Below are 25,099 nucleotides of genomic sequence, written 5' to 3'. Positions count from 1 at the left end.
CCACTTAAATAGGAATAAAAAAAACAACAGATTTTTCTGTAAATTTTGAAGAATGATTACACATTTGTACAAAATTTTCCATCGTCTCAAGGAGCATATTTACTGATAATAAAGTTACTTTTATGGATTTGTCAGAGCATGATTTTGGGATAAGCTTACACGTATTAAGTGGTGAATAATTTGAAGCTTCGACCAAAATAAGAGCCTCAAAACTGAAGACAGCGTATGCACTGTTTTCTGAGTGGGTATACTTCTTAGTCTCTAAGCGGATTATGCTATAATCGAATCGATAAAAGTGACATACTTCACGGGCCTTTTTCATGTATAAGGCGATTTGGATCAGCTCTCAACATCCAAACATTGTTCTCGAGTGCCAATTGAAAATTCATATTCAAGCTCACGTATAGAATAAACCATGCTCACCGTTTGCGAGCAGCGGGCAGTGGCGTGGCGTGAATGATCGATTATCGATATTTCTCCATTTGAGGCTGTAGTAAAGAATCGATTATTAATGTGTTCGTTGCGAACACCTTGATAATCGATTCTTTTCCATAGATTTAAATGGCAGATCAATCGATATATTGCAAAGCACGCCACGCCACTGGCAGCGGGCAATGACGTCGCGTCGAGACATGAGAAGTTCATATAACAGGCTGTAAGAGCTCCACTATATAGAGCCGTCTTACCGGGTCACAAAGAGGGAAATAGTGCGAAACATAATAGGCTGTTCAATTGTTCCTCGTGTCACTTTTTCCTGCAACTTTTTTCAGGGGGCATATCATCAGGAATCAGTATTGTAGACATTGACTCTCGAACGAATGGATGAGCATCAAAATACTCTGAGGGCAGAGTTTAAGCCATATTCATAGACACTTTTTAAACAGCTCTTTCCCTCAATGAAACCTCATACGATCTGCATGCCGTTGTCGTTCCGTCGAACGATAATTCCAAGGCTTAAACTTAAAATTTGGATTTTCATGAAATGAATGAATGAATTTCTTAAAATAAACACCTGATTTTGACGTTCATCATTTCGATGGCGTCTGAAGAGCAACCTTTCACCATGTTTAATGCGAATTTGTTTATATTTTCCATTTTTAAATGTTGGGGCGAGAGTCTGAAAATTTAAATTTGCCGCTCCAAGTGTTCATTGCCGAGTTAGATATTTTACACCTCTGCTGAACTCGCGAAATACAAAATAAATCATGCCTTAAATATCATGAAAATCTCATTAGCTCGATTTAGCATCAAAGACTCCATTAGAGTCATCTGATGAACTCCTTTTCATTGTTTAAACTAACACAGCGGCAGCGCTTTAAACACCCCGGAGGTGTAATACATTCGAGGATGGCTGAACTTCTGCTATCTCTTTTTAAATTAGCACGGTACGGTTTAATGAGTATTAATAAGAAACTAAATAACGAAGTCCATTCATCTGCAGGATTTACAATAAAAAATACAGTCCGTGACGAAGAACAATCAACTTAAATATTGAATCAGTAGTGACCTTTTTACAAGCTTACGAAAATTGAAACCGGGCCCTCAAATCAGTTACTCGAGCCGGGGATAGGAACATTCGCAAGGGCAAAAAATGAAAGCGAATGAATGAATGACCTGGAGATAAAAAAAATATACCTTCAATAATTTTTTGCCGTGTATTGAAAGCTCCTTATCATGAGCCAATTAGTGATTCGGTTCTTTAATTTCATGCCGGATTCCGACTAACTTTAATCAGTGGGTCAAGTGCTGAATAGTTATCGATAGTACCGTTCGATAGCGAGTCAATAATTTTGGTTCAGTTTATGAGAATCCGATGCTCGTGCTTTAGGTGATTCGATATGGACGCCATATTTTGTGTCAGAACGGCATGGCGATATATCGCATCAATTGGTTCCATCTTTTTAGCTACTCGTCATGTTTCTCGAATTTTGAGATCGCAATTCTGTTGTCAGGAGACTAAAGCACTCACTTACCAATTTTAACAAAGAAATTCAACGTAATAAAGGCGTGGTTTTTTTTTAGAGAGAAAATATCGCATTCGATACTGATATCGAAACTACACTCGAATGCGATATTTTCTCTTTAAAAAAACCACGCCTTTAATAGGGTGGTTTCACGATAACTGGATTAGTTTTGTCGCCGTGACAGACAACACATTTTTCGGTTATATTTTTAGTAGAAATGATAATCACTCGAATTTTTTGCTTTAATTGTCAAAAGGTTACATATCATAACGTTTTCTAATGATTTATTGCTCTACTTCTCAACGAATATTATGTAAATTCCGAAAATGTGCTGTCTGTTACGCTGTTACGCGGTAAAAAGTCAGCGTAACAGACAGCACATTTTCGGCCATTTATATATTAAAATTGAAAAGTGGAGCGATTAATCGTTGGAGAGCGTTATAACACGTAACCCTGTGTAGATGAACAAAAAAATTCGAGTGATAATCATTATTTCTAAAAATATGACCGAAAAATGTGTTGTCTGTCACGGCGACATAACTATTCCAGTTATCGTGAAACCACCCATTACGTTGAATTTATTTGTTAAAATTGGTAAGTGAGTGCTTTAGTCTCCTGAAAACAGAATTGCGATCTCAAAATTCGAAAAAAAATGACGAGTAGCTGAAAAAATGGAACCAATTGATGCGATAAATCGCATGCCGTTTTGACACAAAATATGGCGTCCATCGAATCACCTTAACTTAGAGACAGTATGAGAACGAGAAATTAAAAACGCCAGAGACACAAGATACAGTAAGTGACATCTATTTCCCTAGCAAATTTTTTCAGCGAATCGATTTTTGATTTGTTATCGAATGATAATGATTTCGATTCATAAATCCCTATATTGGCAATATGCTTTTTACTATCGATCAAGGTCTTTTGATATTGATTCAACAATCGATTGTATCCATGGAAATGATCACACGTTCTTGATCGGTCAAGGCAACTTGGACAGTGTCCATGAGGAAACTAACCAAACTTTAATGTGCGAAACTTTTTAACGACGATTTTTTGTTACATTTGTTCCAATGCACGAGAGGGACGAATCGAAATTCTTAAAATTTTAGTGATGGTTAAGTTTGCCTCTGTTTTTTGCTTCAAAATTACTCTTTTGTAAGTACCTCTGCAAGTAGTTTTGTAGTCAAACACAAGCTCATTCCTTAGGACTTAGAATAATTTTAAATTTAGATCAATATTTGAGGTTAATTTTTTGGTTAACATTCTTAGCGACATTGTCAAATTATTCCCTGAAATTTCTTTTTCAAAATAAAAATGTAGATCAACATAAAGTAACGTACTTTTGAGCTGTATTAATTCACATTAAATTTATTGAAATCAGTCAACAAGGTCATATTAGTTGAGGAATTCAATGAAAGCATAAATGGTCACTTTCTCACATTATGCGTAGTTTTTGCTACTCCTTGTTTTCTTGCTTTTTCGTAGTAATACAGAACATCCTAAGAGATATGAAGAAAAAATTAACGTTATTACAGCTCAATTGCAAGAAAAAGTTCATTTCGATAGGTTTAAGTAGAAGAATTACACTAAAGTTGTAGTGTTACAAAATCTCGTCACCTTCCGGCCAGAGTATCACAAGCGAAATGCGACGTTTCGAAATTTCCGCGGCCATTTTATTTTTTTGCAGAGAAATTATTCAACAACGCTGTCTAAAAATTTCACTGAATTATTTTTTGTGCTGCCGATAAAATTCAGAGAAATTTTTAAGCATATTCAAACGATAATTTCTCTGTAAAAAAATTAAAATGGCTGCGGAAATTTAGAAACGTCTCATGGCGCTGGTGATTCTTTGGCCGGAGGGCCTTACCACATTTATCATTTTTTTAAGGAAACCAGGCAACATTCCCACTCCAAAATTGTTGCAAATTTTTCTTGTCCATACGAAGGTCATTGCACGCAAAAGAAAAGCGCACAGTGTCAGTCTTCCCGCGGTAATTGCTACACGCACAGGATACACCTATGCAAGGTGTTAATGGCTCAATTGTTAAAAGCACCAAATAAACGTTTCCACCAACCAACCAACCAACCAACAAACCAACCATAGTTACCATAACGAGTGACTCGGTAACCTAGACGTGTAACATTGCCGAGCAGATCATCTGGAAAAAACAACCGCGGGAGGAGTGACGCAGTGCGCTTTTTTTTTTGCGTGGGTCACATCATTCGTACGGAAATTTTCATGGGTTTCAAGTGACTGTTTTGCTTGAATTTAACAATGTATCAATAAAATAATTCTTGCGACGTTCATTTGCAGTCAAGTTCAACTTCCAGTGCACTGTAAAAAAAAACAAAAAAACAAAAAAAAAAACATTGGATCTAGAGTCCAGACTCTTAAAAACATCGACTGGAAAAAATACTCTTGATACCATCAGATTCAAGCTTGAATTAAGAACCAAGCCTCTTAATTTGAGCGGATTTCCTTTTGATTTAAGCTTAAATCTGATTGAATCAAGAGTCTTTTTTCTTGTCAATGTTTTCAAGAGTATGGACTCCAGATCCAATGTGTTTTTTTTCCAGTGTGGCGTTGCGTGCTTTGCGATATATCGATTGATCTGCCATTTAAACCTATGGAAAAAGATCGATAAACAGGGTGATCGCAGCGAACACCTCAATAATCGATTCTTTACCGTAGCTCCAATGGGGACATATCGATAATCGATCATTTGCGCCTCGTCGCTGTCACCTTCATTCACTCATAAATTCCACTAGAATACTGGTAAGGAAAAGCGCCGTATGAGCATTCGAAGTTTGCCAAATTTCCTCCGGTAAAGTATTTATTTTTAAGGAAAGTTATGAATTTTTTTCCATGAAATTTTCAGGAGCTTTAGCTGAAGTTTGGAGCAAAAATATCTGAAAAATTGGAAGAAAAAGTTCCATAGGTTTACCAGGAAATTATTTTTGTTATCAAAGGAAATTTGAAAACGCCTGAAGGTTTATACGACTTTTTTCCTAGCAGAATGGGAGGCTCAATTCCGGGGGGCTACATTTCCAGCGAATGAATATTTGCCCAGAAGGGTTGGAATATTAACTATTGAAAATTCACTGGAAAAAACTCTCCAGATTGGTATGGTATGGGCATGTGCAGAGAATGGCTGATACCAGGTTGCCGAAGAAGGTGTTGGAGTGGGTCCCCCCAGGTAGGCGACGGAGAGGGCGTCCAGCCAAACGGTGGGTAGAGGGCATCCATGAAGAGATGGAGAGATGCCAGCTTCCGGAGGATCTCTACCATGACAGATTCCTGTGGAGAATAGGCGTCGCAGAGCGCCCTAGCGCGCCGTAAAAGCGGCACATACATACAAAACTCTCCAGACTATCCTAAAAAATGAGCCAATATCACTTTAATTTAATATTGTTAAAAGAGAGGGAGTGAAGTTGCATTTAAATGGAGTGATACTGCGGTACCCTCGAAATGGCATATTGTTATTTCACTTGGGTTTTTCTTAATACAACATTTTTTGAGCAGCCATACAGAAACCATCATTGTCTCGGTGTGATTCAACATTTTTGGGAATTATCCTTTTACTCACAATTTTCCCCCGCGAGTACAAAATTAGCATTTTCCTCTTTTTCTGTTTCAGTGTCATCGTTTTTGCCAATAAAAATGTGCTTGCTGTCGAGTCACGCACCATTCCGAATGAAATTGCCCTTTACACAACAGGTTACTGTAAGTTCTCCGAAACACTTATATTTCAAATTGGATGCACATTTGGCATTTCGATGTGTATTTTTAACTGACGTTTTAAGGAAAGAGATTTATTGAGGTCAAAAATAACTGACAGTGCTGAAATTGTTTTGCACTGCTACATTACTATCGATAAAATATTTATCGTTGAGATAGTCTTTGCATACTTTTCTATTCGACTGGAAGTAATAAGAGGGGAACGAGTTGAACAAAAATGAGCGAGAATTAAAGTTTCGTTTAACTAACTATGCGGTTTACCTACGAAAAATTCAAAGTCGAGAATATTCGTCTTTGTCAAACTCAGCTCATTTTGTCTCGAAACTACGCGGGTCTCCCAAAAGGTAAATTTCGGCACATTGCTCCTCTGCAAAAATTATAGTAACAGCAAAACTGTAAAAAGTTTTTCGTCGGTCATACTCTCAGCTTTAAAAAGTTGTATAGTTTTTTTTACAATTTTGACACAAGGATAACTGAGAAACTGAGATATCCTATGTCCTCGCGCCGCGAGATTGATTCATCCACTGGCGCGGGCGGCCAGCGCGAAACGCACATTGGCTCCTACAAACCTAAATGGATACTTCAAGCATTGTGCAATGCGTGAAGTATCCACTTAGGTTTGTAGGCGCCAGTGAGCCTTTCGCGCGCTGGCAGCACGCCATGCCGGGGCACTGTAAATGTGACTTTATAAGGCAACCTTACAAGTATGGCAACTTCTTAATGGGATGCCAAAGGAGTGTTACTGGTTGAATATTCGGATCGGGTTTAGCAGAAAAGGAACCAAGCCACATCAACTATTGCCAAAAACCGGGCAATTTAATTGTTTACATAAAGAGAGCATTTGTGCGGATTCCTTTGAAACGTTTCAGGAATTTGCCCCGCACCATGCAGGAAATTCACTGAAATCTGCACAAAAATGCTGCACAACACGGAGAAAAATGGAACAGCGTTGTGAACATGTTGCCGGCTGTGTCCGGTAAGAATGCGTTGGGGCACATCTAAGGTGGTGTGAACATCTGGGGATGGATGCGTTTAAGGCATGGGCCGAATTTTTTGCTCTGTCCCAACGACATGTGCGGAACTGTGCTGAACCCTTAGTACGCCCGACGAAAAAATTGCCGCAACCACTGTTTCGCCTCGGTCTAGCGCATGCGCATAGACGCCGGGGTGTGTACGTGCATTTTCGAACGGCGCCGCGGCACCAAGGTCGACAAAAATGCTGAGTAACGGTTTTGAGTTTGCGCGAATCTGGTGTCGTTTCTCGTTTGGTCGTTTCTTTCTAATCTCTTTACCTGTGTGTGTGCCTGCGGTTTGATTCGGAGTCGTATGAAAGTGTGTTTTTTGACCCACTGATTTTCCATCAACATAAATAATCTACTCGGGAGGAATAAAGTGAGCTTGAAAGATTCAAAGCTTTTGTGTGCGGTGTGCCAGCTGTGCCTATGATCTCTCCAAGTTTTATCGCGTTTCAGTTCAGCATTTTGTCTTGACCCAGTGACTTTTCAGTGAGTTCTTTCTTCTTTTCACACAAATTCTAATTAGCCTTCTACTCATTCATACATATATTTAATATTGTACATGCAATGTCTCAGCACATGTTATGTTGAAAGGTACGTTTTGCTTGCTCATTTAAACAAAATATACCTTCCAATCAAAGTTTGTGCTGTACTTTTATCTGCCTGATTCTGCATTCTTATTGTGTGAGATGAAAAATAGAATTTGGATATCTTAGTGCTTCCTCCTTTCGTGCCTTGTTCTATACCTATAAGTTCCGCTGTGAAATATACTAGTTACTTGCATTGATAATTTGATACAAAGAAACAACTCATTTATTTTTTTGAATTGAGTCCTGATTATAAATGAAGCCTTTACACAATACCTGCTAAGCATAAATTTAAGCCGCTTTAAGCAGTTTCAGTTAAAAGTAGGTTCCTATGACTCATTACCTCATTTCAGTGAATAAGATTTAAAATGCGCATAACCTCAAATACTCAGTGACGGTTTTCGAGGTATCCTAATTCACAAGAATCAGTTATGTCTCCGTAAAGTGGAAATCATTACAATGGTTTGGTTTTGTGAAATGGAATTCCTGTCAAAAGATTTCAAATGCCCATGCCCTGAATAGTGTCTCAGTCCACAAGATTTCTCAACATATGACCTCATTAGGCCTGCATTATCCTGTTTCGGTGAGTTCCTTCATCTTTCATGTCTCCTTTCCAATGATCTGCTTTTGCAGCATGCCTGTTTCTTCGACATTATCTTTTTTTTCTCTTCTAGGTATCTAATTTTTTATCCCATTTCTCCTAGGTACTCGCTCCGTTCTATATTTTTGTTCCACTTTTCTATTTTTCCTCCGTGATTTTTCAATTTTTTTAAAATAAAATACCTAGTAGAAGTTAACAAGGTCCTTCAAATGTCAAAATTTTCATGTTGATGAGCATGTTTTCCTCCTCATTATAACTTGTAACATGTAACACCAAAAACATTAGAGGAGAAAAATAAAATGGTGAAGAAATTTTAAGATTTTTTAAAGATTTAAAATGTGCTCAGGTTTTTTCTTTTGTTTTTTTTTCATCCTCACTGTTAACAAAAGAATAGAACAAAGCAACCTCCCCCTCCTCAAGGGGTAAGGGCTGGGGGAGGGGGGTCGCCCCTCCCAATATAACGCCTCCGCCCCCTCCCCGCGCTGACCACAGGCAAAACTGTACGTAGGGGCATGAATTTCCGCATCTGGGTACATAGATTCCGCACCTGCGGGGCGATTATTGAAACTATGTCAGCCCGACACGACAAGACATAGCCCTATCTTAACCATGCAATATATCGCAATTCGATGTCTTATCGGGCTGGTTTAAATTTCAATAATCGGCCCGCTGGGCGCATCCGCCGAAACTGTGCTAGGCACATCCGGATGGCTGCGCTCAAGTGCAAAAGAAATGTTGGAGCAAAATCGCCGTCCGGGACCATGTGCTGGAGTCCATCTTCTGGTACTCAGCGCGGTTCCATTTTTCTCCGTGAACCGTTCCCATGTTAAAAATTTTAATGTCCCATTTAAGTTGACACAAGTTGATGTGACTTGGTTCCTCTCTGCTAAATGTGGACCATTTTTCACCCAGTGGCGTGGCGTGCTTTGAGATATATCGGATGTTGGGCCATTTAAACCTATGGAAAAGGATCGATAGTCAGGGTGTTCGCAGCGAACACCTTAGTAATCGATTCTTTACCATGGGTTTAAATGGCAGAACAATCGAAATATCGCAAAGCACGCCACGCCACTGTTTACCACATTGTCAGACAATAACTTAGAAAAGTGTTGCATAGCCGCCCTTGAAAAGCTCAGAACTTGGATCAGAAGGAAACGTCCTGGGCTTCAAAGCCGAACAATTCCGCTCCTACATGACAAATCCGGTTCTCATACTAGGCAATAGTTCCTCAAGATTCGTTTGAAACTTTCAAATGGAAAATTATTTCACATCCACTTATTCTCTGAACTTGATTCAAGATGATTCTTACTATTTTCTCGACTCAAATCGGATCCCGGGGGACAACGCGTCGGTCTCGGTAGCGACGAAGAGGTGATGAAACAAAATATGACCAGTGGCGTGGCGTGAATTGCGATGTATCGACTTTTATGCTACTTAAACCTATAGTAAAGAATCAATTATTAAGGCGTTTGCTGCGAACACCCCTTTTATCGATCCTAGAGTACCTGTATAGGGAGAGTATGGACAGATCGGTTCATGGAGGGCTTAGGGCCCAAAAGTGCAGCCACCCTTCTAACCAACTTCTAACGCACAAAATTTCACTGCCAGTCTGCAGATTCCAATTCTAACCAAGGTGGCTAAGAATGTACATAAACGAGCGTTCTTCCGCAAAAATGAGTAAATTTATGCAAAAAGTAAGTCAAATACGTGCTTTATAAACGATGGTTCGGAACAATTGTATTAGTAAAGCGCTCTGGATAGTTGAAATTCATAGGTTGGCTGCATTTCTGGGCCCTAACTTTATTCGCGGAGACATCGGTGAGGGCCTGATGGATTTTCGGAGTTTCACATCTGTCTATACTCTCCCTATACAGGTACTCTAATCGATCCTTTTCTATAAGTTTAAATGGCATGACAATCGATATATCGCAATTCACGCCACGCCACTGAATCTAACAGTAGATTTTTTGGCTGAATGGATTAAAAAACTGGTGCCAAGCCATAAAAAGCGGGGCAAAAAAGAGAAAGTGACGCAGAAAAGTGCGGAATTTTTGAGACACTGTGTCGATAGTGACGAGGAGGTGATGAAACGCATCAACTACTGTCGGTTGGAAAATTAGACGAAAGAGAGTTCTCTGCTAATGGGATTAAAAAAACTAATATCGCGCAATGGAAATTGCGTGAAACATAAGGCAATTACGTAGATAAGTCAAACAAAGCACTTTTTTTTTAAATTTCCGCTTTCCTGAATGCATTACGGAATGTCTGGAAATGAAATGCGCGAATGCGCAGAAACGCGCCTAGAAATCGGACCCGCGGTGAGAGGTGATAGGTGCAGAAAAAGTTGAATATCCAAGCGCCCCGTGGGTCAAAATTTAAAAAAAAAAATATTGTTCACTTAAAACCTGAGAGTATGACTTCTCCAATATTTTGTATGGTTTTGCTCTATCTACTGTATAACATACACGGAGAAGAAAATAGCGAAACTTACTTCTTGGGAGACCCTCGTAAATTGTTTCGATTCAATGTCAAGTTAAAGTCTCTAGAAAGTTGAATAAGTCAATGAAGTCCAACATCATCCAAAGTGAATTGTTTAATCTTATATTCTATTTCTTTGCATGTATAATAGTTACTTAAGAGGCATTTAATTTCATGCACTTTCAACACTACTCATTCCTTACTTCATTTATTTTCGGACCGCTTTTTGGTCCTCAAATTATATGATCCTGATGAATAATTTAAGGCTGAAATTTCAGGGAGAGCTGTTGGGCCAGTATACCGCAAGAACAACACCGACAAATTTCATAATACCTCCATCAGTTCAGGACAGAATCCTTTCAAAAATGACTCGCTTCGTAGTCTAAAAATCACAACTGAAAGCTCCAAAAGTAACAGTCGAACAGCAACTTTTGATCCGAAGCCAGTCGAGACCGTGCATAATTCAACCAACAAAAGTTCGATTGCAACAACATCACGATCGACTGAAATAATTGGTGTCAGTTTTGAAGGCACCGTGACTAATCCAATCGGAAGTACCATCGACACCAAGAATCAGACAGTTTCAGGCGAGATTAAAACTGCTGGAAACTCAAATGCTAAAGCTGGTCCTAGCGATAACGGCCATGGTTTGGCTGCTTATACTACAAGTTCGGACGATAATGGTCTCAATACAACAATTAAACCTAGCCTGGGCTTAACGAACATCAACGAAAGCTCTAAAAGTAAAAGCAATATCCGCTTATCTGAAGAAGACAGAAGTCTAAAAAAGAAAACTGACGAGAACAGAATTGCTTCTATCATAGCTGAGCCTAACAAAACTACCTTAAACGCTTTTGAGCCAGTTATCTCGCCCACAACCCGTACGACATCCAAGTCAACCCAGGAGTCTCATTCTCACTTCAAACCAACAGAATCACTCGACGTCATTTCAAAAACCGACGAACCTGACAGCAGTGTGACAACCCGTCCTCTTCACACATCGACTCCGCCGAATAAATCACCCTCTATCTGTAAATTAGAAGCATTAACTACGGCTTTAAATTCAACAACGACGCCCTCTATAACTAAGGAGCATGACCTCAGAAACAGCTCAAATTCTGTGTTTGAGAATGAGTCAACCGGCTCACAAAACCGCGAGACATCAACAACGATCGATGCCATCGAGACATCAGTTTTCGGCTGCGTCGCAACCAATGGGCCCCAAGCAAAAGCTCAGTTGTGGTACAAGATGCAACAGACGACTCCAATTTCGAAAGGTATTGAGGTGGGTTCTCCGGGGCAAACTTCTAAGCCTCCGGCCTACATGAACGTAACTCTACTAAAACCGGTTGAAGGGGTTCCTAGCGGGAAGAAACCGGATCTCCAAAGGCATGTGCCCGAGGGGGCGATTATGAAAATCGGCCGCCGGTTGGACGATCCCGCTCACAAATTTTATGAAAAACCGACGGGAAAAATTAAAATTACTCGGCCGGAAATCCAACAGCAAAAAGGTGGACCACGGCCCGGGTTCTCTTATGCACCAACCATGAATGTGGATCATTTATCGACTTATAATCCAAACATTGATCCAGGAACCTACTCCAAACCGGTTACCGATCAGGAGGATGTTCTGGAGATCACAAGTCCGGACCGGTTCATACTTTCGACAAAGGACTCCACTCGGAATTCGAGCTATCGACAGGAAACAACGGTGAGTGAGGTGAGCGTTTACGATTCTGAAACGGAAGACTATCTAAAAGACAACCAGGAGACGAAATCGGCTCAGAGGCTGGAGGAAGTAGCGGAAGGAAAACCGGTTGAGAAACCCGAAAGTCACAACGAGGAGCTACCGGCTGATAAGTTTGAGATTCGAGAGGGGTTCAGAAAACCTGGGAGTCAAGATATAAAATCTTTGGTCAGAGGGCCCGTTGAGTATGGCAGTGAGGCGGTTACCGAACAATCCGGCGGGTATGAGGAAGAACCACCGGTCAGGAAACCCGTAAGTTACGAGGAAGAGCTTTTGGCTGAAGACCCTGGAACTGGCGAGGATGATTTTCCGGTTCAGAAGCCTGCAAGTTACAACAGCGCTCTTCCACGTGCAGAATCAGGAAAAGGTCCTTCTGACATGGCACCTATCAGCTATGAGGACGAACCTCCGGTGAGAAAACCGGAAACTTACGATGAAGAACTTCCGGATCTTGCATTTCACCACCGTGAACTACCATTGGAAAACCTCGTGAATAAAAAAAATGAATCTCTGTTCAAGGGTTTAGTGATAAACAACACACAATCTTCGCTCAGGAGACCCGAAAGTTACGGTAGCGAATCTTCCGGCATTAACTCCGGAAGTGACGATGGTGATCCTCCAAATGAAGCATCCGGAGGTCAAATTTCGGATGGAGGCCATGAGACAGGATATCCGGTTATAAAAGCCGGAAGTTACGGCAGCGAGGCTCCGGTTGGAGGACCCGCGAGCTACGAGGGAAAAACCTCTCCTCAAAAATCTGAAAGTCGAGGTGAAACAGCATCGCGTGAAAATTCTGGAGGTAACAATGAAGAGCCTTTGGTTGAAAACTCCGGAAGTTACCCGGAAGACACTGAGTCTGAGACACTTAGTTTCCAGGAGCCGGAAGTAGGAAGGGTGTCTGATGACTACGAGTATGCGGATGAGGACTCTGAAAGCTATCCGGACACCATGCAATATGCTGGAGTTCCACACTCGCGTTCAGGAACACAATCTGGAGGTAATATTAATATGGAGGAGGCAGTTTCCAACATAGCTTCCATTCCATGTCCATCGGAGGTTCCGGAATCCGGAACTTTTTTGTGCCGATTTCTCCCACTCTACAGTGGAAAAAAAACACATTGGATCTAGAGTCCAGACTCTTGAAAACATTGACAAGAAAATGGACTCTTGATTCAGTCAGATTTAAGCTTAAATCAAAAGGAAATCCGCTCGAATTAGGAGGCTTGGTTCTTGATTTAAGCTTAAATCTGATTTAATCAAGAGTATTTTTTCTTGTCGATGTTTTTAAGAATCTGGACTCTAGATCCAATGTGTTTTTTTTCCAGTGTATGACCGTCAACACTGCCAGGATTCGTTTTAAATGTTTTCAAAAGTTTCAAGAAAGTTCCGGAAAGTGCTAAAGATCCGGAACATTTCGAGAATTTCCAAAGTTCCGGGAAAAATTCAGAAAAATCTAAAAAGTTCCGGAACTCGGTACTTGTTCCGGGAAATAGGAGCACTGGTATGTAGCAGTGATCGCGGTTTGATTGGAGAATGAATCGCGATTTTACCAACGTTAATTTGAGAAAAAAAGTTCGGTCATATTATGAATCGAATGCACGGTGCTCAATGTCGGCTGCATTGTTCGGGTCATGCGACCCCTCCCTTGGTTCTGGGGACCGTATCCCAGGTTCATGCAACCGAGCTTTTCCGTTAGTTCTGTTCGATCTGAATGCTCGGTTGCACGAACTAAGGATACGGTTCCCAGGACTGAGAGGGCGGTTACATGAACCGTACAGCCGATATTGAACACTATCCCTAGTAGCATGATTCACTTTCCCCTTCCTAACAAACGTATAAGGAATTAATACCGGTTATATAAGCACCATTTTAACTAAAGTTTATGTATCGTGTATATAAGTTTTATATAAAATGCCCATGAAAATAATTATTCATATTTTCAGAAGATAACGTTTATATAAAATTCATATAATTGAGGAAGGGTTTTTATAAATTTTCTTTATACGCATAGTATCCTTTTGCTTAATTTGCTTAATATAACTGTTATATAAATGACCTGAATGACTTTAACGTAAACCTATCTCATTTTCATGAATGATGATGATGATCTCATTTCAATGAACACCCTCGACTCTCAGACTACGTGGGATAGGTATTATTAGAGGTATTAGTGGCTCCGAGACGAGTTAAAAGGGGATATTTCGGCACACAATCCGAGGAGCCCTGTTACCTCAGTTGGTAGCGTGTCTGGCTCATAACCCTGCCCAGTTAGACAGCAATATTTTAAAAATATTTTAAAAATATTGAAATTTAATATATTTTTAAAATGTTTTTCATGTATTTTTAAAATATTTTCAAAAGTACTTTTGAAATACAATCAATGAATATTTTTAAAACATTTTAAAAATATATTAAAAATATAAAAAATTAAATTTTTTAAAATAATATTTTATAATATTTTTAAAGTATATCATAATTATTTTTGTTAATATTTTAAACATATTATTAAATATTATTTTAAAAATTTTAATTTTTTTTTAAAATGTTTAAATTAATATTATAAAAATTTAAAAGAAAAATGGAAATGAAAATAATAATAAATAAATAACATAAATACATCGACATAAATTCAAACTAGAAAAAGGCCCAAATAATTAAAACTGGAAAAAGACGCAATTATAAAGTTAAAAAAATAGAGAGAGAGAGAGTTAAAAAAAAATAGAGAGAGTTAGAAAAAATGATAGTTAAAAAACATGATAGTTAAAAAAAAGAGAGAGCTAAAAAAATGACAGAGAGTTAAAAAAAATGAAAATGAAAAAATTACATCATTAAATAAAAAACAATAGATAAATAAATAATAAATAATAAAGTCTGGTAAAATATCATAAGAATCCGTCAATAAACAAACATATTACGGACTCAGAGGCCTGCGATAGTTAAGAAATTGAATTTAGGGGCCCATCCATATCAAGCCTGGCTGGTCTGGTGGTAAAGTACTGGACTTCGGATTGCAACTCCATCCCGAGGTGTGGGTTCTAATCCCGACTAGGACGCCGCGGATTTAAGGTAAGTCACAACTCTACGATGATCCACCACCTGGTAGTATCGCATATGAAAACTTGCACACTTCATAACTACAGTGCGCTACCAGCCAGGAAGAATAATGAAAATTCATTTTATACACTGTTTGAATTTGGTTATATAACTTTTATACTAAGGGTCACATAAAAAGCGTATTGATAATGTAAACTTTTAACTAAAAAACTTTACATCCATTACATAAACAATGAATATTCTTTAGCTTGTGGTTATTTACGGTTTATACTTTTAAAAACAAATTTTTTATATAACTCTGCTACTAGGGATACTTTCAGTTCATACACTGGAAAAAAAACAGCTTGGATCTAGAGTCCAGACTCTTGAAAACAATGACAAGAAAAAATATTCATGATTCAATCGAATTTTTGCTTAAATCAAGAACCCAGCCTCTTAAATTAAGCGGGTTTCCTTTTGATTCAAGTAAAAATCCGATTGAATCAAGAGTATATTTTCTTGTCATTGTTTTCAAGAGTCTGGACTCTAGATCCAAGCTGTTTTTTTTTTCCCAGTATATGACTGAAGTGTCGTCGAGCAGAACATGACGCCAGTTCTCCCATTTACATCACAACTCTGCACACCATGAGTTAGGAGTGTATTTGCGACTCTCCTGATGCGCTCACCGTGATTTTTGAGTCATTTTCTCCATGAAGTAACTCGTCTTTTTGTTCTAGCTATAGTTTGCTACAGGCCGATCAAATGGGAGAAAAAATGTGTAAGCGCCTCACGAGGGTACCCCCGTGCTATGCACGTGCCGCACATTTCTCACGCAGATCGTGAAGTTGAGAGTGTATCTCAGATTTTCCGAATGCGCTCATCATGATTTTTCAGTCATCTATGAGAATCGGCTCTTTTTTTCCCGAGCCTCCTGGCTCTTTTTTTTTTCTTTGCATGAAGTTTGCGACGGGTCCATTAGCAAAAGCGCAAAAAATGGACGTATTTCTATCAAACGGAACTATGTGCACTAAGACATGAGCCCTGAGACCCATAGGAATGCACGCATAACAGGGCTCACGTCATAATGCACATAGCTCCGTTTGATAGAAATACGTCTAAATAAAGACCGGGCGAGACGTGCGTCATGGAAAGGATTTTAGACCTCGCTCCGCTGTGGCGAGGCGTGAGATCGACTATCGATATCTCCCCGATTGAAGCTGTGGTAAAGGATCGATTATTAGAGTGACCGTTGCGAACACCCCGTACATCGATTCTTTTCCATAGGTTTAAATGACAAGTCAACCGATTCATTCCAAACCACGCCGCGCCACTGAGCCTTTCTGTCGTGCTTAGGAAGAACGCCGTATAAACATTCGAGAGTTGCCAAATTGCCTTTGATAAAACGTGTATTTGCGACTACATTCATGCATATTTTTCCTTGAAATTTTCAGATATTTTAGATTGAATTGCGTGCAAAATTGTCTGAAAATTTTGGGGGGAAATATTCACAATTTTCCTAACTAAGCCGGTTTTTATTGAAGAAAACTTGGCAACGTCTGATGGCTCATACGGCGTTTCTCCTTAGCACGGCAGCTTTCTGGTATGTCCTACATGAGAAACGTGCGATTCACCCTGCGGAAAGTATTTTCAGTCTTTTAGCCGTACCTTTTTCGTGCGACGCACCCATTGTGCCATTATTTTTTTCCCACTAAAATAGGAGGACTGGATCTGGCAGACGAATAATGGCCGGATTGACGTACTTTCAGCATGAATTTTAAAGTGACGGACGTAACGGGAACACGGCGTGATCTCCTCATGATCTCGGTGAAAGGTCTACTGGAATTGCCCTTGTCTCTTATTTGCAAATCCATTAGCCCTTTGCCGTAGTGAGGCAGATCCCTAAAAAAGTCGCAACACTTGAGCAGACTTGGAAGGTAGGAGTGGATTTCTGACTTTTCTAGCGCGCTCTTGATCAAAAGCCACCCACTTTCGAGCTTCGCATAGAGAGAAAAAAACGCGAAAGTTTTCAAGCATTGACGTTGAGTAGTTTCCCATTTAAAAAATAAAGTATGAAAGGAAGTCTACAAGGTTTCAAACCGAGATACGCGGTTTGGTAGTTTCACTGTCGATATGTACGTCCTTGCTCAACACGGATAACGAAAACGAGCTATGAAGATGACAAGATTGTAAGCTTACTTTTTGACTTAAAATGTCTCTTTTTCCCTTAGTCTATTTGAAAAAAATGCGTAAGTCCAATATTTCAAAACAGATCCAACGTAAAGGTTTGCCAGAGAAAAATAATTTCAAAGCGCGAAAGCGTGTTGTCGGCCCATCCTTTGAATATTCCGGAAAATTTTCAGTCATCCAGCTTGACAAGGACATCTATTCTTTGCCTTTCCTGTATATTTTGGTTTTCAGAAAATACACCCTTCTATATTTTCGAAGAAAAATCTCGGGGCATAAAAAACGCAAGTGCGGTGTTCTGAATTGGCCGTACTAATCGGTTCACGGAATCGTGCTCTCGGTTCTAGGAACCGTGCATGCAACCGAGCTTTCAAACCAAACCAACCCATAGAAAAAGTGCGTTTGCGTGCGAGAGTATAGTTCCTAGAACTATGACAGCGCGGTTACAAGAACCGAATAATACAGTCTATGCAGAGTTACGCACGTCCGGTTGATACGACAGAAGTTGTTTTTTCAGTGTGTCAGAAACAGAGATGCAAAATAAAACTTAGCGGAATGGAGTTTTATTTTGCAGTGGGATTATTTGTTTTTCATGAAATGCATAGATTTTTCAGGGGCTGCGTATGCAACCCGCGACAATTCCCCGAGAGTCCGTTCAGTAACTCCCAAATTCGTCTCAATATTTTTTTCCCCCTCAAAATTTTCGAATCCAGATTTTGTTTCCATGCGTTTGACAGCCTATTGTGAGTAGAGTGCTTGTATAGGGAAAGTACGGATCGTCGGAATATGAAGCTTTCAGAGCCCAAAATGGCAGCTTACCTTCGAAAACGAAAAATGTCACTGCCGATCTTCAAATACCTATATCAAACTAAGATGGGCCAATTTAAGACTGTTTAAAAATGGAGCGTTTGCCCGCAAAAAGGAGTAATTTTATGCAAAATCTAATCTAATGTGCTTTACAAACGACGGGTCGTAACAATTTTAATAATAAACTACTATGGATAATTTGATCTCATATGTTGGTTGCCCTTTGTGGGGCCTAACCAGGGCCTAACAAATCCATGACCTAACCTCAAAATTACCGACACGTCCGTACTCTCCCTATACAGGGCGATACAGGGTTAAACGGCGCGTTTTGTTCGAAACACCAAAATGTTTCCTTTTTTTCTTGCTTTCTTTTACGCGATTCTGAACAACCAATGAGACAGCAACTTCCAATTTCAGGTTAGAAAACAGCGTTGCTTTTCTGAACAACACAAACACGACTTGCTTTGAGCACGTTGCAGTTGTTGTACAACAATGCTGCTGTAGGGGCTCCCAAATTTTCCGCACGAAAAAAAGCCTCGCCCCCAAAACACAAAATAACTTCGAACAAAATGCGATTGTTGCTTGTTTTCACAACATGATGCGAGTGTTTTTTTTTTAGTTTTGAGGTGTTTTATCAAGATAAATTACAGAACGATTGATACATATATACGTATATAAATTTAAGAATGTTATCATGAAATACATTTTCAATCTCAGACGAGGAGACTATATACTGATAAGAACTACTGCGGGCCGATTCTTGAAACTGATGGACAAAGCGATAGACAAAGAAGACATAAGGAGTATAAAGCAATCCTATTGGTTGAAATGGGTGGTTCCTATAGACTAAGAGAGAAAATGATGGACTAACTATCGGGTCTCTCGTGGGTTGCCGTTAGCTAGTCCATCGCCTAGTCCTTTGTCCATTGCAACCACCCGCTTCCACCAATAGGATTCCTCCATACACCTTTTGTCTTCTTTGTCTATTGCTTTGTCTATCAATTTCAATAATCACCCCTCAGCTCTGAGAGCGAGATGTCAATAGACAATACAAATTGATACAGCTTATCAATGATACAAAAGTGAGAAATTGATTATATTTACAATGGGAATGTTGCGAGTGTTGCCTCCAAACAAAATATGACTCTTGTTGCTTGTTTTCGCAACATGTTGCGAGTGTTGTCTCCGAACAAAATACGACTCCTTTTATCATGGCAACTTATTTTTGCACAAATGCCCAGGTCCAGAGGACGAAAACCCCGAGTACCTAGACGACTCCTCCCCGTCGGAAGACAAAGAAGACCACGACGCCGAAGACACCCCTCCAGCCCACCACCGCCCCGGCGACAACCGGCGACAGATCCAACCACCCCACCTCACCAGCGTCCAACCTCCGCGCCCCAGACCCGCCTACTCCCAGATCCCCGTCGACAGCTCCATGCCCGCCCTGCCGACCCCGTACCGGGAGCCGGCGGTTCCTACCCGCGAGGAGGGGGGGCGGGACCGGGCGAGCTGGATGCCGAGGCCACCTCCTCCGTATACGAAGCGGAGACATAGGGTCAAGGCCAAGACCCAGGTCAAGGGGAGGGAAACTGGGGGTGGGGAGTTCGAGGAGTACGCGGTGGATCCGGTGGAGTCGGGTGGTGGATCCGCTGCCAAAAAGAGGGTGGAGCAACGATCGGGGGATGCGACGAGATCCAGTCAGCAGGTGCTGGTCGGGAAGCATCAAGCCTCAGCCTCGGTAAGTTGAAGCGGGAATCAGCGAGTTCGAAAACACACCAACTCGGGTTTTTTTTCGACTTTCTCTTTTTTACGGTTTAGTAACACTTGTGGATAGAAGCATCTGCACGCAAAAGGGAATTTCGAAATTGCAATCGGAAGTGCTCGAAACAGCGACGGGAAAAGGGAAAAATCGAAAAATATCATTGGAAATACCAATTATTGGCCATTTCAAGGGAAACGGGTGACCATCCGATTTTGCGGTTTTCTTTTTTCGGTTCAGTAGGTATACCTTGAATCAACAAGTTATATAAATATTCAAGCGTTATTCAGGTCGACAAATATACATTTCTCTGGCAGACTATGAAAAATTAGTATCTGAAAGTCGGTGAGAACGAAAACACACCGACTCGGAAATTTTTAAACGCTTAATTCTCTGTCATCAAACATGGTGTATCGATTTCAACTTGGTGCTTTACAAAGTCTCTATATACTTGTCCTTTGGCACCAACAAGGTTTTTCTTAAACTAACTTCTTCGCCCGCTGCGCAGTTTTAGGTGTTTCCTGAACAATCTTTTTCGGTTTCGAGTTGGTGTGTTTTCGAATTCACTAATTCAGTTGTCGTGTTCAGTCATTTCAACCGACATCTTTTCGCAAGTTATTCTTGTTTTAAGCCTCAGTCGATCAGAAATGCTGCTACGCTAAGGAAAAACGCCGTGCGAACATTCGAGAGTAGTCAAATTCCCTTCATTAAAATGTTTATGTTTGAGGAAATTTATTAACATTTTTCCTGGAAATTTTCACGAACTTTGGGCAAAAGTGCGAGCAAAAATACCTAAAATTGAAAGCAAATATCCTTAAGTTAACTGGGAAATTTGTGTTTTATCAAAGGAAATTTGGTAACGCCTGAAAGTTCACACGTAGTTTTTCCTCAGCAATTAGGCAGAATGGATCCCGCGAACAGTGCTCGTGCTCTTCTCATAATGGTATACAGAGTGAACTGTATTTTTTGTCTTACCTCGGAAAAATCACGGCAGATTCGAAGCTGTTCATATTAATTTACCCGCACACAACAACCAGTGGAAAACTAGCAACGTCGCATAATTAGGGTTGGATGTTTTTCGCCTCACCGTCGATGATGAGAAAATGGGTCACTCACTATCCGCACGCAATGGAATGTAATATTAGCGCGCGGCAATCGTGATTTTCTGCCATCGAGTCGAAGCGATGCTGTTACAGGCGCTCTGAGCAACTATTCCACCACGGAGGTATTGCACAGTATCAGATGAAAATGAAGGCGCACTAGAGTATGTGAATTATCTGGTATCATTTACCACCGTGCACTATGGTCCAAAACTTAAGAATAGGAAGAAGTAAGTCGGATAATGACTGAAAGATTACGAAAGTTTCGTGACAGATGTTTTGTGCGTCGCTAATTTCGAATTTGATGTCAAATTGCCTACATTTTAACACCCTGACCTATGAATTGTGGGCAAATTTAAGGCACGCTGCGGCACGACGTGCTACCAGCTTGAAACGCGCACCGACGCCTACAAACCTAAGGGGATACTTCAAACATTGCGCGATGCGTGAAGTATCCTCTTAGGTTTGTAGGCGTCAGTGCGCGGTTCGCGCTAGTAGCACGCCGCCGTGTGGCGTGCGGAGTCCATTTTTATCGTGTTCTCCTGTTTCGATTTTTGGTAATTTGGTATCAGGTGATACTTTTGGACTGGCAACTTGAATTTCAACTTGAAATTTCAAAACTCGAAATTTCGAGTTGATATTCAAGTTGATGAAAAATCAGTATCTGAAAGTAGGTACGAGCGAAAACACACCAACTCGGAAATTTTTAAACGCTCAATTCTCTGTCATCAAACATGGTGTATCGATTTCAACTTGGTGCTTTACAAAGTCTCTAAGTACTTGTCCTTTTGCACCAAAAAGGTTTTTCTTAAACTAACTTCTTCGCTCGCTGCGCAGTTTTAGGTGTTTCCTTAACAATTTTTTTTTCCGAGTTGGTGTGTTTTCGAACTCAGTAATTCAAATAAGATCCCTCCATATCCTTTTATCCTCAATTGCTTTGTCTATCAATTTCAATAATCAGCCCGCTACCGTTCTTCCTTAGCACGGCAGCGTTGTTAAACTCGGTAAGAAACCCCACGCTGACGTCATCAGAGACTTTCGGTTTATTTTTCGCAGCAATCCATGGAGCTTGCCAATTTTCCTGACGGCGGGAAACCTCGGAGGCGGACCCTGGAGACAGACGTGACGTCAGAGAACGGTTGGATAGACAGCGATTTTCTGGAGGGGCCACGAGGCCCAAGAGGAAAGTTCAACTGCAGCCAACTGAGGGAGGCCCCAATGAACTGGACCCCGGAGCAACTCCGAGAGTGGCAGAGCAGATCCAGAGACTCACTCGCATTGGTACATATTTTATTAAGTGAGTTCCAAACAATGACTATCACACGAATACCTATCTTTAAGGGCAGTGTCCATTCTCAGAAATCAATTTTTGGTGGTCGTGTTGGTCTATGCTGCCGCGCTACGAAAAAAACGGCGTATGTGAATTTTTCCTGGTAAAAGCGCAATTACCGCGGCAAAATCTGGCAGCATCGAAATTTAGTTACGTTCCTTCGCGCGGGAGATGAAAATATGACCGAACTTTTTTTCCTGAGTATAACTGATCTTTTTTTCGGTGCCGTATTATGATTCTTAAATATGGGCGAAGTGGCTTCCTAACAGAGTTCGAAATTCACCTTTGACTTTTAGGAGCCATGTGGCGCATCAAGCCCGCTTTTTAGGCGCCATTGAAAGTTTTTAGGGGCAAAATTGACTTTTTGCCTATAAATTACGGCGTACTAGTGAAAGATAGACGCAAGATGTTTTCGTAACAGAAGTAGTAAGTAGCTGTAACTTGGGGAAGACAAAAGCGTCTGTCCGAGATGGGAAGGTCCGTGGAAAGTCGGAATAATTAGCACTATTTTGCAGGGTGGGGGTGTCTCGACCCTCGTCAAGTGTCACTTATCGATGTTTCGCGCACGCCGCAGCCACCGCACAGGAGGCTATGGGCCTCGGAGCGGCGGTTTTTCCCGGGATATGAACCTGGAGCCGCAAATTCCTGTGCTAGGCGCCGAGCTGCGCGATGCGGCAAGCGACTCATAAGGAGTCAGCCCTCTGTGCGGTGCGCCACGACACAGGGTTGGTTCAGTGTCTTCATCTCTTACAATGGCTCGAACGCTACCCTTGTTTCTACATAGTGCAATTAATTCCGACTTTCCACGGACCTTCCCATCTCGGACAGACTTATAAGAATATAATCGTGAAGAATGGAAAAAGCTTTCACTAGTGTTGAAAATTCTGAGTTTTTTCAATTCAAATAGATTTATTTTTCTTACTTTATGTGACTTCCTGTGAAAATTCAGATTTTTAGGGGCCACGTTGGCGCAGAGCCTTCAATTTCTAGGCGCCATGGCCGATTTTTTAGGCGCATTTGGCGCGTTGGTACCTGTGAGTGTCGAACACTGCTTCCAAAATGCGGGTTTGATTTCAGATCTCGCGGTGTGGCGGCAGAGTTATTGGGAGTCGAACAAAGGACGGGGTGCTGCGTTACCGGCTCACGTTGACGGAGTTACCGGTGCCGCCGGAGAAACCGAGCGTCCCCGCGGAATTGGTTGACACCCGCACGGTTTTCGGCCAAGAAACGCCCGATGACTCCCGCTTCGTCGACGAACTTATCGAGGTCCAGCAGGCCTATCGCCGTCTCCACCAGGCTGTTGAGTTTGACGTCAAATCTAAGGTATGGCAAACCCCAGAGACATTACTGCCGTGCTAAGAAAGAACACCATATGAGCCCTCAGGCCTTGCCATATTTCCTTCGATAAAAACCGAATTTACTAGGTAAATTGTGAATATTTCCCCCAAAAATTTCAGACAATGGACCACTAGACAAGGTACGAATTTCAGCATTCTGATACATGTTTCGTAACTAAAATTTCACGTAGAACGCGATGCGCACAACAAAAATTACCGCAATTAACTCCTTACGAAGATATTTAATGATTCTAGATGCGTGAATTCAAACCACCCGCTCATGAAAACTCAATGCTCTACGTGATTCACATCGCGCGCTAAACGTTATCATGACAGTCTCTGCGATATACAAATCTGGCAACCTCGATCTTGACGCTTTGGCTCAGCTATAGCAAATTGCTAGTAGTTTGAACAACACATGGTGGGCAATGAACATTGCTCGATTGAGAAGCTTTCTGAAACCGTTGTAACACGCGATTTGACTCACGTAGAGCTTCGAGTTTCTTGTGAGCAGGCAGTTCGAATTCCTCATAACCAATGTGAAGTAAAAACGTTAATATCTTCGTTAGGAGTTGGTTTCAGTAATTTTCGTTGTGTGAATAGATTTTTACGAGAAATTCTGGTTAAGAAACATGTATCAGATTGCTTAAATTCGTACCTTGTCTAGTGGTCCATGGTGAATATTTCCCCCCAAAATTCTCAGACAATTTTGTTCGCAATTTAAATAAAATATATTTTCATAGTATATCTTTCAATAATATGTTTTCACTATAAATCTATTTTCATACAATTTTCCATTTCAGAAAAAAATTATGAAAGACACTGCGAACTCAGGTCATTAAACACTCCCAGAAAACAACTTTGTGTGTTCAAATTCTCCATTATTAAAATGCCCCTAGAAACCTCCAAAAGAGTCAGCGTGAGAATACAAATACGATGATGGAGCGCCTGCGCACATACAACTATTCGTTCTCTAAAGTTGCCCCAATTGCAGATATGGGATTAGATGAAGGCGCTTTGGTTCGTCATTCTTGAGGCAGAGTATACATTCTGGACGTGGTAATTGATTAAAAAATTGAGCTACAAGCAAAGTAAACAAGTAAAATTTCAAACTGCATGTAGATGAGAAATAATATAAAACTCACAAGAAACAATAAAGCAAACGTTTCGACCGCCTACAAACTGCGATCTTCTCCAGTGCATTAGGAACAGCCAGTGGAATCATTATACAAAATAATAAAAAAATAATAATTTTTTTTTACAAAACTATATATTAGCAGACTACGCGAGAATACTGTTTCTTGTAAGTTTTATATTATTTCTCATCTACATGTGGTTTGAAATATGCTGTTTATCTTTGCTTGGTTCTCGATTTTTTAATCAATTACCATGCTCTATATCGACGGCGGAA

General features: G+C 40.6%; 1 protein-coding gene across 2 annotated transcripts in view; it reads left to right on the top strand.

The window, feature by feature from the left end:
* The first annotated feature begins 2,944 nt into the window (after window positions 1-2,944).
* Window positions 2,945-25,099, top strand: part of LOC109037751 (uncharacterized) — a 28,168-nt gene continuing 6,013 nt past the window's right edge. Inside the window, exons 1-6 of one of the 2 annotated variants that reach the window (XR_002009494.2) lie at window positions 2,945-3,122; window positions 5,606-5,691; window positions 10,667-13,132; window positions 19,401-19,900; window positions 22,078-22,318; window positions 23,429-23,674. Coding sequence is in view for 1 of the 2 variants with exons in the window: in XM_019052566.2 (XP_018908111.2) it covers window positions 3,079-3,122; window positions 5,606-5,691; window positions 10,667-13,132; window positions 19,401-19,900; window positions 22,078-22,302; window positions 23,429-23,674 (3,567 nt within the window). In the remaining variant the exon portion in view is untranslated. The remainder of the gene's footprint in view (window positions 3,123-5,605; window positions 5,692-10,666; window positions 13,133-19,400; window positions 19,901-22,077; window positions 22,319-23,428; window positions 23,675-25,099) is intronic. The other variant, XM_019052566.2, reaches the window with a different exon arrangement.

The sequence above is a fragment of the Bemisia tabaci genome, chromosome 10, assembly GCF_918797505.1.
Source record: "Bemisia tabaci chromosome 10, PGI_BMITA_v3".
NCBI lineage: Eukaryota > Metazoa > Arthropoda > Insecta > Hemiptera > Aleyrodidae > Bemisia > Bemisia tabaci.
This window is presented reverse-complemented; position numbering and strand designations above follow the sequence as displayed.